Source organism: Scyliorhinus torazame, chromosome 12, assembly GCF_047496885.1.
Source record: "Scyliorhinus torazame isolate Kashiwa2021f chromosome 12, sScyTor2.1, whole genome shotgun sequence".
NCBI classification, from domain to species: Eukaryota; Metazoa; Chordata; class Chondrichthyes; order Carcharhiniformes; family Scyliorhinidae; genus Scyliorhinus; species Scyliorhinus torazame.
The window spans coordinates 17,126,153-17,142,143 of record NC_092718.1 but is presented as its reverse complement, the minus strand read 5'-3'; the positions used below and the strand labels follow the sequence as shown (position 1 = coordinate 17,142,143).

The window sequence follows — 15,991 nt, the reverse complement described above, 5'->3', positions numbered from 1 at the left end:
CAAGGTGCAGGCAGAGAAATGGGTGACCACCAGAAAGGGCAGGCAGTCAGTGCAGGAATCCCCTGTGGTTGTCCCCCTCTCGAACAGATATACCCCTATGGATACTGTCGGGGGGGATAGCCTATCAGGGGAAAACAGCAGCAGCCAGAGCAGTGGCACCACGGCTGGCTCTGATGTTCAGAAGGGAGGGTCAAAGCGCAGAAGAGTAATAGTAATAGGGGACTCTATAGTCAGGGGCACAGATAGGCGCTTCTGTGGACGTGAAAGAGACTCCAGGATGGTATGTTGCCTCCTTGGTGCCAGGGTCCAGGATGTCTCCGAATGGGTAGAGGGAATCCTGAAGGGGGAGGGCAAACAGGCAGAGGTCGTTGTACATATTGGTACTAACGACATAGGCAGGAAGGGGCATGAGGTCCTGCAGCAGGAGTTCAGGGAGCTAGGCAGAAAGTTAAAAGACAGGACCTCGAGGGTTGTAATCTCGGGATTACTCCCTGTGCCACGTGCCAGTGAGGCTAGAAATAGGAAGATAGAGCAGACAAACACGTGGCTAAACAGCTGGTGTAGGAGGGAGGGTTTCCGTTATCTGGACCACTGGGAGCTCTTCCGGGGCAGGTGTGACCTGTATAAGATGGACGGGTTGCATCTAAACCGGAGAGGCATAAATATCCTGGCCGCGAGGTTTGCTAGTGTCACACGGGAGGGTTTAAACTAGTATGGCAGGGGGGTGGGCACGGGAGCAATAGGTCAGAAGGTGAGAGCATTGAGGGAGAACTAAGGAATAGGGACAGTGTGGCTCTGAGGCAGAGCAGACGGGGAGAAGTTGCTGAACACAGCGGGTCTGGTGGCCTGAAGTGCATATGTTTTAATGCAAGGAGCATTACGGGTAAGGCAGATGAACTTAGAGCTTGGATTACTACTTGGAACTATGATGTTGTTGCCATTACAGAGACCTGATTGAGGGAAGGGCAGGATTGGCAGCTAAACGTTCCAGGATTTAGATGTTTCAGGCGGGATAGAGGGGGATGTAAAAGGGGAGGCGGAGTTGCGCTACTTGTTCGGGAGAATATCACAGCTATACTGCGAGAGGACACCTCAGAGGGCAGTGAGGCTATATGGGTAGAGATCAGGAATAAGAAGGGTGCAGTCACAATGTTGGGGGTATACTACAGGCCTCCCAACAGCCAGCGGGAGATAGAGGAGCAGATAGGTAGACAGATTTTGGAAAAGAGTAAAAACAACAGAGTTGTGGTGATGGGAGACTTCAACTTCCCCAATATTGACTGGGACTCACTTAGTGCCAGGGGCTTAGACGGGGCGGAGTTTGTAAGGAGCATCCAGGAGGGCTTCTTAAAACAATATGTAAACAGTCCAACTAGGGAAGGGGCGGTACTGGACCTGGTATTGGGGAATGAGCCCGGCCAGGTGGTAGATGTTTCAGTAGGGGAGCATTTCGGTAACAGTGACCACAATTCAGTAAGTTTTAAAGTACTGGTGGACAAGGATAAGAGTGGTCCGAGGATGAATGTGCTAAATTGGGGGAAGGCTAATTATAACAATATTAGGCGGGAACTGAAGAACATAGATTGGGGGCGGATGTTTGAGGGCAAATCAACATCTGACATGTGGGAGGCTTTCAAGTGTCAGTTGAAAGGGATACAAGACAGGCATGTTCCTGTGAGGAAGAAAGATAAATACGGCAATTTTCGGGAACCTTGGATGACGAGTGATATTGTAGGCCTCGTCAAAAAGAAAAAGGAGGCATTTGTCAGGGCTAAAAGGCTGGGAACAGACAAAGCCTGTGTGGCATATGAGGAAAGTAGGAAGGAACTTAAGCAAGGAGTCAGGAGGGCTAGAAGGGGTCATGAAAAGTCATTGGCAAATAGGGTTAAGGAAAATCCCAAGGCTTTTTACACGTACATAAAAAGCAAGAGGGTAGCCAGGGAAAGGGTTGGCCCACTGAAGGATAGGCAAGGGAATCTATGTGTGGAGCCAGAGGAAATGGGCGAGGTACTAAATGAATACTTTGCATCAGTATTCACCAAAGAGAAGGAATTGGTAGATGTTGAGTCTGGAGAAGGGGGTGTAGATAGCCTGGGTCACATTGTGATCCAAAAAGACGAGGTGTTGGGTGTCTTAAAAAATATTAAGGTAGATAAGTCCCCAGGGCCTGATGGGATCTACCCCAGAATACTGAAGGAGGCTGGAGAGGAAATTGCTGAGGCCTTGACAGAAATATTTGGATCCTCGCTGTCTCCAGGGGCTGTCCCGGAGGACAGGAGAATAGCCAATGTTGTTCCTCTGTTTAAGAAGGGTAGCAAGGATAATCCCGGGAACTACAGGCCGGTGAGCTTTACTTCAGTGGTAGGGAAATTACTGGAGAGAATTCTTCGAGACAGGATCTACTCCCATTTGGAAGCAAATGGACGTATTAGTGAGAGGCAGCACGGTTTTGTGAAGGGGAGGTCGTGTCTCACTAACTTGATAGAATTTTTCGAGGAGGTCACTAAGATGATTGATGCAGGTAGGGCAGTAGATGTTGTCTATATGGACTTCAGTAAGGCCTTTGACAAGGTCCCTCATGGTAGACTAGTACAAAAGGTGAAGTCACACGGGATCAGGGGTGAACTGGCAAGGTGGATACAGAACTGGCTAGGCCATAGAAGGCAGAGGGTAGCAATGGAGGGATGCTTTTCTAATTGGAGGGCTGTGACCAGTGGTGTTCCACAGGGATCAGTGCTGGGACCTTTGCTCTTTGTAGTATATATAAATGATTTGGAGGAAAATGTAACTGGTCTGATTAGTAAGTTTGCAGACGACACAAAGGTTGGTGGAATTGCGGATAGCGATGAGGACTGTCTGAGGATACAGCAGGATTTAGGTTGTCTGGAGACTTGGGTGGAGAGATGGCAGATGGAGTTTAATCCGGACAAATGTGAGGTAATGCATTTTGGAAGGGCTAATGCAGGTAGGGAATATACAGTGAATGGTAGAACCCTCAAGAGTATTGAAAGTCAAAGAGATCTAGGAGTACAGGTCCACAGGTCATTGAAAGGGGCAACACAGGTGGAGAAGGTAGTCAAGAAGGCATACGGCATGCTTGCCTTCATTGGCCGGGGCATTGAGTATAAGAATTGGCAAGTCATGTTGCAGCTGTATAGAACCTTAGTTAGGCCACACTTGGAGTCTAGTGTTCAATTCTGGTCGCCACACTACCAGAAGGATGTGGAGGCTTTCGAGAGGGTGCAGAAGAGATTTACCAGAATGTTGCCTGGTATGGAGGGCATAAGCTATGAGGAGCGATTGAATAAACTCGGTTTGTTCTCACTGGAACGAAGGAGGTTGAGGGGCGACCTGATAGAGGTATACAAAATTATGAGGGGCATAGACAGAGTGGATAGTCAGAGGCTTTTCCCCAGGGTAGAGGGGTCAATTACTAGGGGGCATAGGTTTAAGGTGAGAGGGGCAAGGTTTAGAGTAGATGTACGAGGCAAGTTTTTTACGCAGAGGGTAGTGGGTGCCTGGAACTCACTACCGGAGGAGGTCGTGGAAGCAGGGACGATAGGGACATTTAAGGGGCATCTTGACAAATATATGAATAGGATGGGAATAGAAGGATACGGACACAGGAAGTGTAGAAAATTGTAGTTTAGTCGGGCAGTATGGTCGGCACGGGCTTGGAGGGCCGAAGGGCCTGTTCCTGTGCTGTACATTTCTTTGTTCTTTGTTCTTTGTTCTTTGACGCAAAATTCACCAAAAATAAGCATACCTGAAAAAAATGACAAGTGCTGTCAAAGCTTTTTGCCTTGGAATCATCAGGACCAAATCTCAAGAACACTAAGGAAGGCAAGTTTCTCCATTCAAGAGACTATGGATTCTCCATCCCGCCGCACCCATTTTCGGGCAATCCGCTGGCGTGAGTGCGCTGCCAGAGAAGCGGAGGATCCCGCCGGTGGAGAATCCAGCTGTATGTTCCCCTGCTGGAAACGAATTGCTTCTGCTTTGCGCCAGCACTGGGAGCGATGCCCAGAAGCGATTCAGTGTTCCTTGCCATGCAAATTTATGTATGGCAGAGATTGCAAGGGATTCCATCCCAAGTCCTGCTATCGGGTCACCTGCTCAAAATAGCTATGATAGACAGCTCAGGACCACCACAAAAGCAGTTAAGTGCTTTCTGCTGAGAAAAAGAGGAAGTGAAAGCACTTAACTCCCAGATGTTTATAATGTGGTCATGTGGTCATGTGGTCAGGTTCAAAGCAGGGTACTTGAGATCCATTCAAGAGTGAAGGGAAATTAAATTAAACAAACCACACATCTGGCTGTGTGGAAGCTGTCAATTACAGCCTAGAAAAAAACTATTTCTCTTTGAAGTGAATAGAAGCCGTGCAGATCTCAGGATCTTTATAATAATCTTTATTGTCACAAGTAGGCTTACATTAACATGGCAATGAAGTTACTGTGAAAATCCCTTCGTCGCCACACTCCGGCCCTGTTCGGGTACACAGAGGGAGAATTCAGAATGTCCAATTCACCTAACAAGCACGTCTTTCGTGAAACATGTGAGAGGAAACCGGAGCACCCGGAGGAAACACGTGCAGACACGGGGAGAACGTGCAGACTCCGCACAGACAGTGACCCAAGCCGGGAATCGAACCCGGGACCCTGGTGCTGTGAAGCAACAGTGCTAACCACTGTGCTACTCTGCCGCCCTTGATTCCGCACAGGTCCTGTGGAGTGAGAATGCTTGTCTTCCCCGTGCTCCTTGCAGAGTTGAGCTCCATCGCTAGATGCGGGGTATCTCAGTTACCCAGAGTATATCAGTAATGCAGCGACCGGAGAGGAACCCGGTAGGGATCTATGGGGAGCTTAAATATACTATTTGTAAATAAAACTTTGTTCTTATTGTTACTCAGTTTGGGCTCCCACACCCTTATTATTGATGCTTGCTGTTTATGATTTCCTCCAGGCTGTCACGTTTAGAGAGAAGACTGTCACTGAGGTAAAGTGCACAGAGGGAAGTTAATGTTTTCTGAGTTAGAGAACAGCCAGTGTCTAGTTTCCCCTCCTCTCCATTCCGTTGACATCACCCACAGGCAGGCAATAAGTGCTCAATTCATTGCTCGTTAATTCCAGCCACTGGTTGCTGCTGCTGCTGTTTCCAAACGCTGAGCTCCTGCTGGGTGTGAGGGACCAGGGGAAGGGGAGGAAGCACCGTGCCCTCATCTACAGACCTAAGCGTAGCCTCCAGAGCTCCTTAATCCTGGAGGCCCTCCTACCAGAGCCCTCCCACCTCCCACAGTGACAGTGGCTGGGAGAGTCAGAGAGAGAACAAAAACTCCCCAAGTGCAGACCTCTGTCAGAAGCGACACCACTGAATTGCACAGCTGGACTTTGAGAATTCCGATACACATGGATCTGTACAGATGTGCCTTTTATGTGTGGATCTTCACCCTGCTGTCAGGTGAGAAGGGGAATGAGGTTTTTCACCGATTGAAGGTGCAGAGCAGTGGACGGTCTCCCTGTAAAAGCCTGTGCTTCTAAAAAACAAATAGATTTATTAGCTGTAAGAGAGGACCTGTGTATTTGGTAGTGGATAGAGTGTGTGTGTGTGTGAGAGAGAGAGAGATGCAAGGTTCCGATTAGCCCTACAGGGAAATTGCTATAAAGTCAGCCAAGTTATACATAACAGTGGAAAAATAGGACAAGTATGAATAACATTTTAGAACTCTTCTGAAGTTGGCTAATTAATGTAAAGTCTTTGCGCGCCTCTCTCTCCTTCTTTCTGTCTGTCTCTTGTGCTTGACAGTCGTTCATCTGTAAAGTAATTCCAAAGTGGAGGGAGAAAACATTTAACTCCAGCAGTTAGTGCAGCTCACACTTCAGGGATCTCCAGTAAACGTGGTGCGTCTCCTGTCACTATAAAGGCATTCGCTTATGTGGCTACTGGAAGACTTTTCCAGGAGGTTGGATTAAGTTATTATGGTCTTGGGTTTGGTGGGACCATTTCTTTTTAAAGCAACAGTCCCTGGCTTTTCCTTTTAAGCTTTTAAAGGCACTCAACTCGTAAGACTAAAGTACAGGACCGGTGCACTGCTCGCTCTTTAGACTTCTGTGTTGTGTGAGTCGGGACGGACACTCTGTAAATAGCAAACTTGGTGGACTCTTTAATTTAACAACACTGGGAGTTAAGTAATGAGGCAGGAAGTAGAAGCTTTGAGATTGAGTTATTAAATGTGACCTCTGCAGCATAACAAAAACAGTGAGACTTGGGCGAAATTTTCTGATTTTGGGGCTATGTCCGGAGGATCCATGGCGTTTTACGTGGGAAAAATTGGCGCCGCTAAAGCACCGATCCTCCGACTGGTGAAGGGCTAGCTGCCGGGCCACATAAAACGCCCGGCCTCCATGAAATAAACAGCTGGAGAATGGCTGGGTGGCTGCGTATGCGCACGGTGACGACCTGCAGCGGTCGCGCCATACGGCATGGTGCCGGTCATGGCCGGACCCGACCTGCCGGATAGTGCCACCCTGGCCACCCCCCACCAGTCCCCGCAGCCCTCGCGGAAGCAGCCCCCCCTCCCCGGCCAGCAGAACAGCACCCGCCCGACTGCGGCTGCGCAGGACAGTGTCCGCAGCCGCCGCGCCGGGAACCCGCACGGCTGAGACCACGAGCGATCCGCGCGGTCGTGAACTCGGCTCATCGGGGACGGAGCATCGGGGGAGGGCCTTCATGTGACGTCCTGAGGCCGTCCCAATGGCGCGCGGCGTGCGCTTCGCACCGCGATAACCCCGTTTCGGAGGGGGCGGAGCATGCGCAACCTACGTGAAACAGACGGCACTCCCGTTCCAGTCGTAAAAATGGATTCTCCGCCCGGTTGCCGATTACGAAATCGGCATGGGGAAACGGAGAATCCCGCCCCATGTCTTTTTACAATCTTTATTTTTAAAATTGGGTTCAATGGTTCAGGCCAGGACGATCCCAAGTTTGATCTCTGATTAGGGTGACCAATTATTATGAAATGAAATAAGGAACAGTTTGACCATGAGGCAGAATTGTGGGAGGGGGGATTCAGCATGAGTGGGATGTGACCTGGGGAGTGTTGAGACTATAATAGTTGGGGGCAGGTGGGAGGAGGGGGGGGGCAGGCGGGAGGAAGGGAGGGCAGGCGGGAGGAGGGGGGGGACAGGCGGGAGGAAGGGTGGGAGGCGGGAGGAGGGGGACAGGCGGGATGGGGGGTAGGCGGGAGGGGGTGGTAGGCGGGAGGGGGGCAGGCGGGGGGGGCAGGCGGGAGGAAGGGGGGCAGGCGGGAGGGGGTAGGCGGGAGGGGGGGCAGGCGGGGGGGCAGGCGGGAGGGGGGGCAGGCAGGAGGAGGGGGGCAGGCGGGAGGAGGGGGGCAGGCGGGAGGAGGGGGGGCAGGTGGGAGGAGGGGGGCAGGCGGGAGGAAGGGGGGGCAGGCGGGAGGAGGGGGGGGACAGGCGGGAGGAAGGGGGGGAGGCGGGAGGAGGGGGACAGGCGGGATGGGGGTTAGGCGGGAGGGGGTGGTAGGTGGGAGGGGGGCAGGCGGGGGGGCAGGCGGGAGGAAGGGGGGCAGGCGGGAGGGGGGTAGGCGGGAGGGGGGGCAGGCGGGGGGGCAGGCGGGAGGGGGGCAGGCAGGAGGAGGGGGGCAGGTGGGAGGAGGGGGCAGGCGGGAGGAGGGGGGCAGGTGGGAGGAGGGGGGCATGCGGGAGGAGGGGGCAGGCGGGAGGAGGGGGGCAGGCAGGAGGAGGGGGCAGGTGGGAGGAGGGGGGGACAGGTGGGAGGGGGGTAGGCGGGAGGGGGGGACAGGCGGGAGGGGGGCAGGCGGGAGGAGGGGGGCAGGCGGGAGGATGGGGGGCAGGTGGGAGGGGGGGCAGGTGGGAGGGGGGCAGGCGGAAGGAGGGGGGGCAGGCGGGAGGAGGGGGGCAGGTGGGAGGGGGGCAGGCGGAAGGAGGGGGGGCAGGCGGGAGGAGGGGGGCAGGCGGGAGGAGGGGGGCAGGTGGGAGGGGGGCAGGCGGAAGGAGGGGGGCAGGCGGGAGGATGGGGGGCAGGTGGGAGGGGGGGCAGGTGGGAGGGGGGCAGGCGGAAGGAGGGGGGGCAGGCGGGAGGAGGGGGGCAGGCGGGAGGAGGGGGGCAGGTGGGAGGGGGGCAGGCGGAAGGAGGGGCAGGCGGGAGGAGGGGGGGCAGGCGGGAGGAGGGGGGCAGGCGGGAGGAGGGGAGCAGGTGGGAAGAAGGGGGGGCAGGCGGGAGGAGGGGGGACAGGCGGGAGGGGGGTAGGCAGGAGGGGGGGCAGGCGGGAGGGGGGCAGGCGGGAGGAGGGGGGGCAGGTGGGAGGAAGGGGGGGCAGGCGGGATGGGGTAGGCGGGAGGGGGGCAGGCGGGAGGGGGGTGCAGGCGGGTGGAGGGGGCAGGCGGGAGGAGGGGGGGCACGCGGGAGGAGGGGGGCAGGTGGGAGGAGGGGGGCAGGCGGGAGGAGGGGGCAGGCGGGAGATGGGGGGCATGCGGGAGGAGGGGGGGCAGGCGGGAAGAGGGATGGCGGGAGGAGGGGGGCAGGCCGGAGGAGGGGGGCAGGCAGGAGGAGTGGGGCAGGCGGAGGAGGGGGGCAGGCGGGAGGAGGGGGCAGGCGGGAGGGGGTGCAGGCGGGAGGGGGGCTAGGCGGGAGGAGGGGGGCAGGTGGGAGGGGGTGCAGGCGGGAGGAGGGGGCAGGCAGGAGGGGGGCTAGGCGGGAGGAGGGGGGGCAGGCGGGAGTGGGTGCAGGCGGGAGGAGGGAGGGCAGGCGGGAGGGGGGCTAGGCGGGTGGAGGGGGGGCAGGCGGGAGGAGGGGGTCAGGCGGGAGGAGGGTGGCAGGCGGGAGGAGGGGGGGGCAGGCGGGAGGGGGTGCAGGCGGGAGGAGGGAGGCAGGCGGGAGGAGGGCTAGGCGGGAGGAGGGGGGACAGGCGGGAGTGGGTGCAGGCGGGAGGAGGGGGCAGGCGGGAGGGGGGCTAGGTGGGAGGAGGGGGCAGGCGGGAGGAGGAGGGCAGGCGGGAGGAGGGGGGCAGGCGGGAGGAGGGGGGCAGGCGGGAGGAGGAGGGGCAGGCGGGAGGGGGGGCAGGCGGGAGGGGGGTAGGCGGGGGGAGCAGGCGGGAGGAGGGGGGGACAGGCGGGGGGGGGGGGGGGCGGTCCCACTCGAATCACTCAAACCTATCCCAGAATCTGCCTCCCTCATAATGTCCGGGGACAGGACATGGAAGGGGCATGGGACAGTCAGTCCTGATGAGGGGCAATCCCTTGAAATACATACAGGACAGCTGGTCCCCCTTCCTCCGGCATGTACTGTGCTTCCTGACCTCAGCTGCTACTGTAACCCAGCCTTTCTGAGCAGAGTTTCCCCGAACAGGTGCCGGAATGTGGTGACTAGGGGCTTTTCCCGGTAACCTCATTTGAAGCCTACTTGTGACAATAAGCGAATTTAATTCATTTTCATTTTTTTCATTTCATTCATTTTGAGTTTGGAATCCTGGTTACTATCTAACTGTAAAGTAGAAATGTGGCAGCGATGGACAAACTCAAGTCATGGGTGATTGCTCACATGGATGAAAAGCTCATTGTCAAGGTGCATGGGTGAAGAATCAGCAATTGGGTGAGATACCAGAGGGCATGGTAGCTCTGGTCCACTCCGTTAAACACAGGTGAGGCCAAGGAGCAAACCGACAATGGGCTGAATATTCTCAGGTATCCCATTAGAAGTTATGGAATCCCTACAGTGCAGAAGGAGGCCATTCAGCCCATCGAGTCTGGACCGAACCTCCGAAGGCGCACCCTTCCTCGGCCCACATTCCCACCCTATCCCCGTAACGCTAACTAATCCTTTTGGACACTAAGGGGCAATTTAGCTTTGCCAATCAACCTGATGAGCACGTCTTTGGATTGTGGGAGGAAACTGGAGCACCCGGAGGAAACCCACGCAGACACGGGGAGGACGCACAAACCCCATACAGACAGTCAACCGAGGCCGGTATTGAACCCGGGTTACTGGTGCTGTGAGGCGGCGGTGCTAACCACTGTGCCACCGTGCCACCGTGTGGTTCTCAGCGGCACGCCATTCGCTGGCAACGGGATTTTCTACTCTTGCTGCTTGTCAATGGGATTTCCCATTGAAGCCACCCCACGTCGCTGGGAAAACCCACGGGTGGGGATGTGCTGCCGGCGGGATCCGGTATTCCCAACGGCCGGAGAATTCCAGCCAATGTTTAATATAATTGCCACGGTACCAGTTAAAAACGAGAGTAAAAGGAAAGATTTGCAATTAAACTCTTCTAAGATTAAGAGAGGCAAGTGCATTGTTTTACTACGTACACTGATCGCTTGGGGTTTGTGCATCCAAGTGCGGTCGGTGAAATAAAGATTTTTATATCGCACTTTATATCGCCTCAGGCTGCCTCAAAGCTCTTTACAGCCAAGTAAAAGTTTTATTTTGAAGTGTAGTCATTGTTGTAATGAAGCCAACCCAAGCACAGCAAGCTCCCACAACAGCAACGTGATGAAGACCAGAGAAGCAGCTTTTTACGTGTTGGTTGAAGGATGAACATTGGGCAGAATATTGGGGAGAATCCCCCCCTGCTGTCCTTCAAAATAACGCCGTGGAATATTTTACCCCCAACTGAGTTGGGGCCTTGTCTTAATGTTTCAGCTGAAAGATGGCACTTCCGACAGTGCAGCACTCCTTCAGCGCCGTTTTGGAGTCTCCGCCTGGATTGTGTGCTCAATAGGTGAGACTTGGACCTATAACCTTCTGATTCAGGGGCGTGAGTGCCATCATTTGGGCCTCGCCTCGGATCTGACCTGTGGGAGCACCAGAAGATTCGGGACCATCTCCAAAAACTGGTCGCTCATCGCTTAAACAGCTGTTGTAGCAGAAACTGGTGTGACATCCTGTTTAAAAATGCCAGCATCAGTGATTCAAAGAATGGGAGTGGGGAGCAGGAATAAAATAATCTATTGGTGTACATGGGCGCTGCTTTTAAACCTAACTCTTAGGAACAAGACGCTGTGGAGGCTACTGCCAGCTGTCTCCTGAATAATATTCTGTAAGCATGGATTGCTTTCTTTTATACCCATGTTGAACTGCTTCACGTCTGGTCTAAGTGCGAGTCGGAGCCCTGGCCAAAATTTATCCCTAAACTAATGTCACTAAAACAGATGATCTGATTATCTTGCTCGCTATTTCCTAGCTATTAAGCAGCCAGCATGATTCACTGGGTCATCGAAATTCACTCCAGGTTCCCATCCAAATGTTCCTTCAGTAAAACACCCAACAGGAAAGACTGGAGTGAAAGACAGTGTTGGCACCAGAGCGGGATGCATCGGAGACAATTTTACTGACTTCTCAGCCCCAGGATGTCTTCCCATGTCTGGAATGTGGAGATGTCCTTTGCTGAAGGAAATGCCTTTGATGTGAGACAGTTATCCTGGTCACCATTTACCTGCATGCATCATTGATTGTGAATCAGATTCCTCAATCACTGAAAAAAAGTGTTAGCGATCGAGCACATGGCTTGAAACCACTAGCCTCAGAGATTTATCGGCCATATAGATGACACATTTTGCATCAATAGCAAACCAGTTTTGGCTTCATATTGTCACAATGTACCGTGAGTGTGTAGATGGCTGGTTCATATTGAAGATAGTTTCCAAAGAGCTTTACGGCACTGAAGGTGGTCACTTGGACAAACCGAGTCTGTGCCAGCTCCTTGCTAACACAATCCAAAACTAATCCCTTTGCACCAATCCCTGCTTCCTTTAAATGATACCCCGGTCCCTGCTTTCATGCCAAAGAGCTCCGTGCTCTCATAACCTCTAAGTAAAGCTCTTTCCTCTCATTCTCCTGGTCACAACCCAGGGCTTCAGCTTTGCATCCACTGCAGTTGCTCTGAAGCAGACTGGAAGGAATCGATGAGCTGTCTCAGCAACTTTGCCTCATTGGCTCCAGGCCCAAAGCACCACCATCCCAGATGAGGAGGGTTTACAGGGAGATGTCAATTACTCAGATCTGTCCAGTGGCACACCCGTCCATCAGCTGATGAAAGATGGTGAACAGGTTTACACATCTCTTGTGCTTTTGAATTGCCGAGCTGATGTGGTCTGAAAGCATTTACAGATTTGGGTTTAAAGCCCTCAGCTCACCTCCGACAAAGACACAGGGATTTAGCACGGTTCCCTCCGTGACAAATTGTGAATTGAGCGCGATCCAGTTCGCTACGAGCCGCCAAGGGGAAAATCTTTAACATTTTGATGTGCATCCCAGAACTATCTGTGTCTCGATCCACTGGTGAGCTGCTTTGGGGCCTCTATTTTTGTCAACGTTGTGCTCTTTGTGTGAAGAGCAGGTTTCTTATTGGTCAGTTTCCCAGTGTCAGCATCCACAATCCACGCCGTTTACAGTGGCCGTATTGCTGTTAACGCGCTGCTGCTAATGTCACCTTTGGGCAATAAAGCCATCGCAGGTTACAGCAAACCCTACACCCCGGACCCTCATAAAAAAAGCAAACGTTTAAGTTTATTTGAATGAAATTGAATCATAACCCATTCTACCTTATCAAGCATCAATTAGTGGGACTCTGAGGTTGATCATTTGCTCTTTGGCCTCCTTTGTTACAAAGTCTCTTTGCTACTTTCGTATCATATCTGACCCCCAGGATGAGCCTTTGACTATAACATGATGTATTGAATATAGTCAGAGGGTGCGATTTGACCAAATAAAACACAGAGTCCGTTCTGGACAGGATTAGAGGGGTCGTTCCCCTCTCCCCGCTATCCAATGCCACTCTTGTGTTTTCAGACCCCAGCAGGGAATGCTCCCGAAGTCGCACTTACCGTCATTTCCTGCACTGAGGAACGTCGATGATTGGAGCTCCTCAGTGCAGGAAGAGATCGGGCCGCCATTTTTAAATGGTGCCCAAATCCTTCGACCCTTGAAGCAACACCAGGACCTCCCCCAATGCCCCAACTCATCTATAAGAGCATCCTTGAGCCCCCTACGCCCCACCTAATATGGACAGGGCATCTCCCGGGCCCAATCCCTGATGTGAGCACAATGCCACTGGGCACCTTGGCACTGCCAGCCTGGCACCCTGGCAGTACACCTGCCAGCCTGGAAGTACCACCTGGGCATCCTGGAAGTGCCAGGCTGGCATCTAGGTGGCACTGCCTGGGTGCCCATGTGCCAATGCCAGGGTGCCACCCTGCCCAGATACCAGCCACCCAGGGACCTTTGATCACCTAGGAAAGTTTCACCCCCCCCCGCCCAAATGCCGTTCCACCTGGTCCCCGTTTGTGGCGCCTCCTTGGCGAGGTTGGTAGACCCTGGAGCCGGTTCTATCTGGCGTTGGCAGAGTTAAGAGGGCTTTTAAACTCACTTTTAAACACTGCAAGTCTGGGACTTGCCCATTGTGGGCGGGATCCAGATTGCAATGTCTCGTGAGATCTCGTTAGACTTCGCGAGACTCAATGATCGTCAGAGATCCCGGAAGATCCCTCTCCGTGGACCTACCGGTTGCGCCATGTCCTGATTCCGGTGCGACGTGGCCAGTAAATCGCCCCCAGAGACTTGGGGGGAGATGTAGTGCAAAGAGGTGATCTTAAATATGTAAATTAGACATTGTACATCACCAGTGATGTAAGGTCACATGACAACAGGGCCGACTGAGAGATGACTCTTTGTGGAGCCTCCTGTATATCGTTAGAGGAATGTTTAATAACGGCAAGGTTTACGAAAAACCTTGCCTCCAGCTGACCGAGGACATTTTAAGCAAAGAGCCACAATGATAATAACAGACTGTCCACATATATGCGCCCTCACTAAGATCACCTATTTCCACCTCCAATACATCACCTGACTTTGACCCTCAGCTTCTCCGCTGCCGAAACCCGCAGCCATTATCTCTAGCCTGACCATTCCGATGCACTCCTGAGCGCTTTCCAAATTAAACCCGCCCTAAACTTGCGGTCACCCAAACCTCTGCTGCCCGTGTCTTTAACGTGCACCGATTTCCGTTCCACTCTCACCCCTGTGACTCACTTTGGCTCCCAATCAAGAAAAGCCTTGATTTTATAATTCTCCTCCTTGACTGCAAATCTCTCCATGGACTCGCAGTTTCCTCACTCTGTCATCTGCTCGAAACCTAAAACCTTTTGAGCTGTCTATACGCCTCTAATTCTGGTCTCTTAAGCATCACCGATTTTAACCATTCCATTGACGGCCGTGCCTCCAGCTACCTGGGCCCGAACCTCTGGGACCCTCTTTCTAACCCTCTCAATCTCATATTCCTCCATTCAGGCACTCCTTCAAACTCATCTCTTTGCCCTAACATAGCCTTATCTGTCTTTGTGTCATTTTATGTTTCATAGCGTTCCTGTGAAGTGCCTTGAGTGTTTTATTACGTTGAGGGTGCTATATAAATGTAAGTTGTTGTTGTTTTCTCCTAGTTTTCCCTATGGAAAGATTGGGAGCAGGGAGGCGGCTGTTGAAAGGGATCGGGAGTTGGGCGGGGTGGGGGGAGAAGCCGGTTGGAGCGACGATGCTTTGCGTTCAGAGAACTGGCCACGAATCAGGAGGGGAGCGGTGACTTCCAGGCCCAGGCCTTGTCCTAGTTGACAAAGAAACTGGAATCATAACTTCAAAACACATCTCTCCAGAGCGTCGGGGTTCCCGATAGATTTGCCTGACGGGAGAGCTCACGCTCCCCCGCCCAGTTCTCGGGCTGCAATTGGGAGCACATCCTGGTGACACAGATGGACTCCCACTCTGCTTCCTTCCCGTGAGGCTCCTGCCTGTTCAAAAGGGCTCGTTACTGTTGGATTACAGCAGAAAGAGAGCAGGAGAGTGGCAGGAAGTGACTTACCTTCTTGCAGCGACCTCTCCCCTCCTGCCTGCCTGCCTTCCCCATCCGCAGGGCCAACATAGTTGGAATTTTTAAACTTCCAACCAGATTATTTACAGTCCTTTTTATTTGCTTGTGAAACAGTTGGGGTCTGGCACCGCGTGTATACCGTGCGGTACAAACTCCAGTCACTCAAAGCGAATACTGGCACGTTGTGTGGAACCGCCCCTCCCCCACCTCACCGCTCCCTGAGGTAGTCTCACAATCACTCACATTGTTAACTGTGGCCCAGTTGGTAGCTCACTTCCACCTCAGAGTGTGAAACTCACTCATTCAGATCCTGCTCTAGGACTTTCAGCAGAATAACGAGGCCAATCTTGCAGCGCAGTACGGAGTCTCACAACACCAGGTTAAAGTCTAACAGGTTTGTTTCAAATCGCGAGCTTTCGGAGCGCTGCTCCTCCCTCAGGTAAATGAAGAGGTAGGTTCCAGAAACATATATGTAGACAAAGCCAAAGATGCAAGACGACACTTTGAATGCGAGCATTTGCAGGTAATTAAGAGCCAGAGAGAGGGGTAACCCCAGGTTAAAGAGGTGTGAATTGTCTCAAGCCAGGGCAGTTGGTAGGATTTTGCAAGCCCAGGCAAGATGGTGGGGGGTGAACGTAATGCGACATGAATCCAAGGTCCAGTATTGCAGTGAGCATTGAAGGGATGCTGCACTGTCCGATGCACCGTCTTTTAGATGTGATGTTAAGCCCTGGCTTGCCTATGCTCTCAGGTGGATGCTAAAGATCCCATTGTGCTATTTTGAGGAAGAGCAGAGCAGTTCTCCCAGTGTCCTGGTCAATTAGCACTGAGGCAGCATAAGGAAATAGCGATTATCTGGCCACGATCACATTGCTGCATGTGGCAGCCTGCTGTGCGCAAATTACCACCATGTTTTGACGTGACAACAGTGACTACACCTCAACAGCAATTCATTGGCTGTAAGTCCTTTGGGAAGTCATGAGATCATAGAAGGCACTTCTTCTTTCCACTTCAACTTCACACCTACTGCTGTACAAGAGTGCAACGTAGGTTTCCAAAAATGTTACTGGACTACAGGGGTTAGGTTACGA

The 15,991-nt window shown here is 53.2% G+C and overlaps 1 protein-coding gene across 1 annotated transcript in view; it reads left to right on the top strand.

Annotated features, from left to right (window-relative positions):
- Positions 1 to 5,130: 5,130 nt before the first annotated feature.
- Positions 5,131 to 15,991, top strand: part of itga11a (integrin, alpha 11a) — a 231,784-nt gene continuing 220,923 nt past the window's right edge. The window contains exon 1 of the mRNA XM_072470475.1: positions 5,131 to 5,458. Within this exon, the coding sequence (XP_072326576.1) occupies positions 5,407 to 5,458 (52 nt within the window). The 5' untranslated portion in view covers positions 5,131 to 5,406. The remainder of the gene's footprint in view (positions 5,459 to 15,991) is intronic.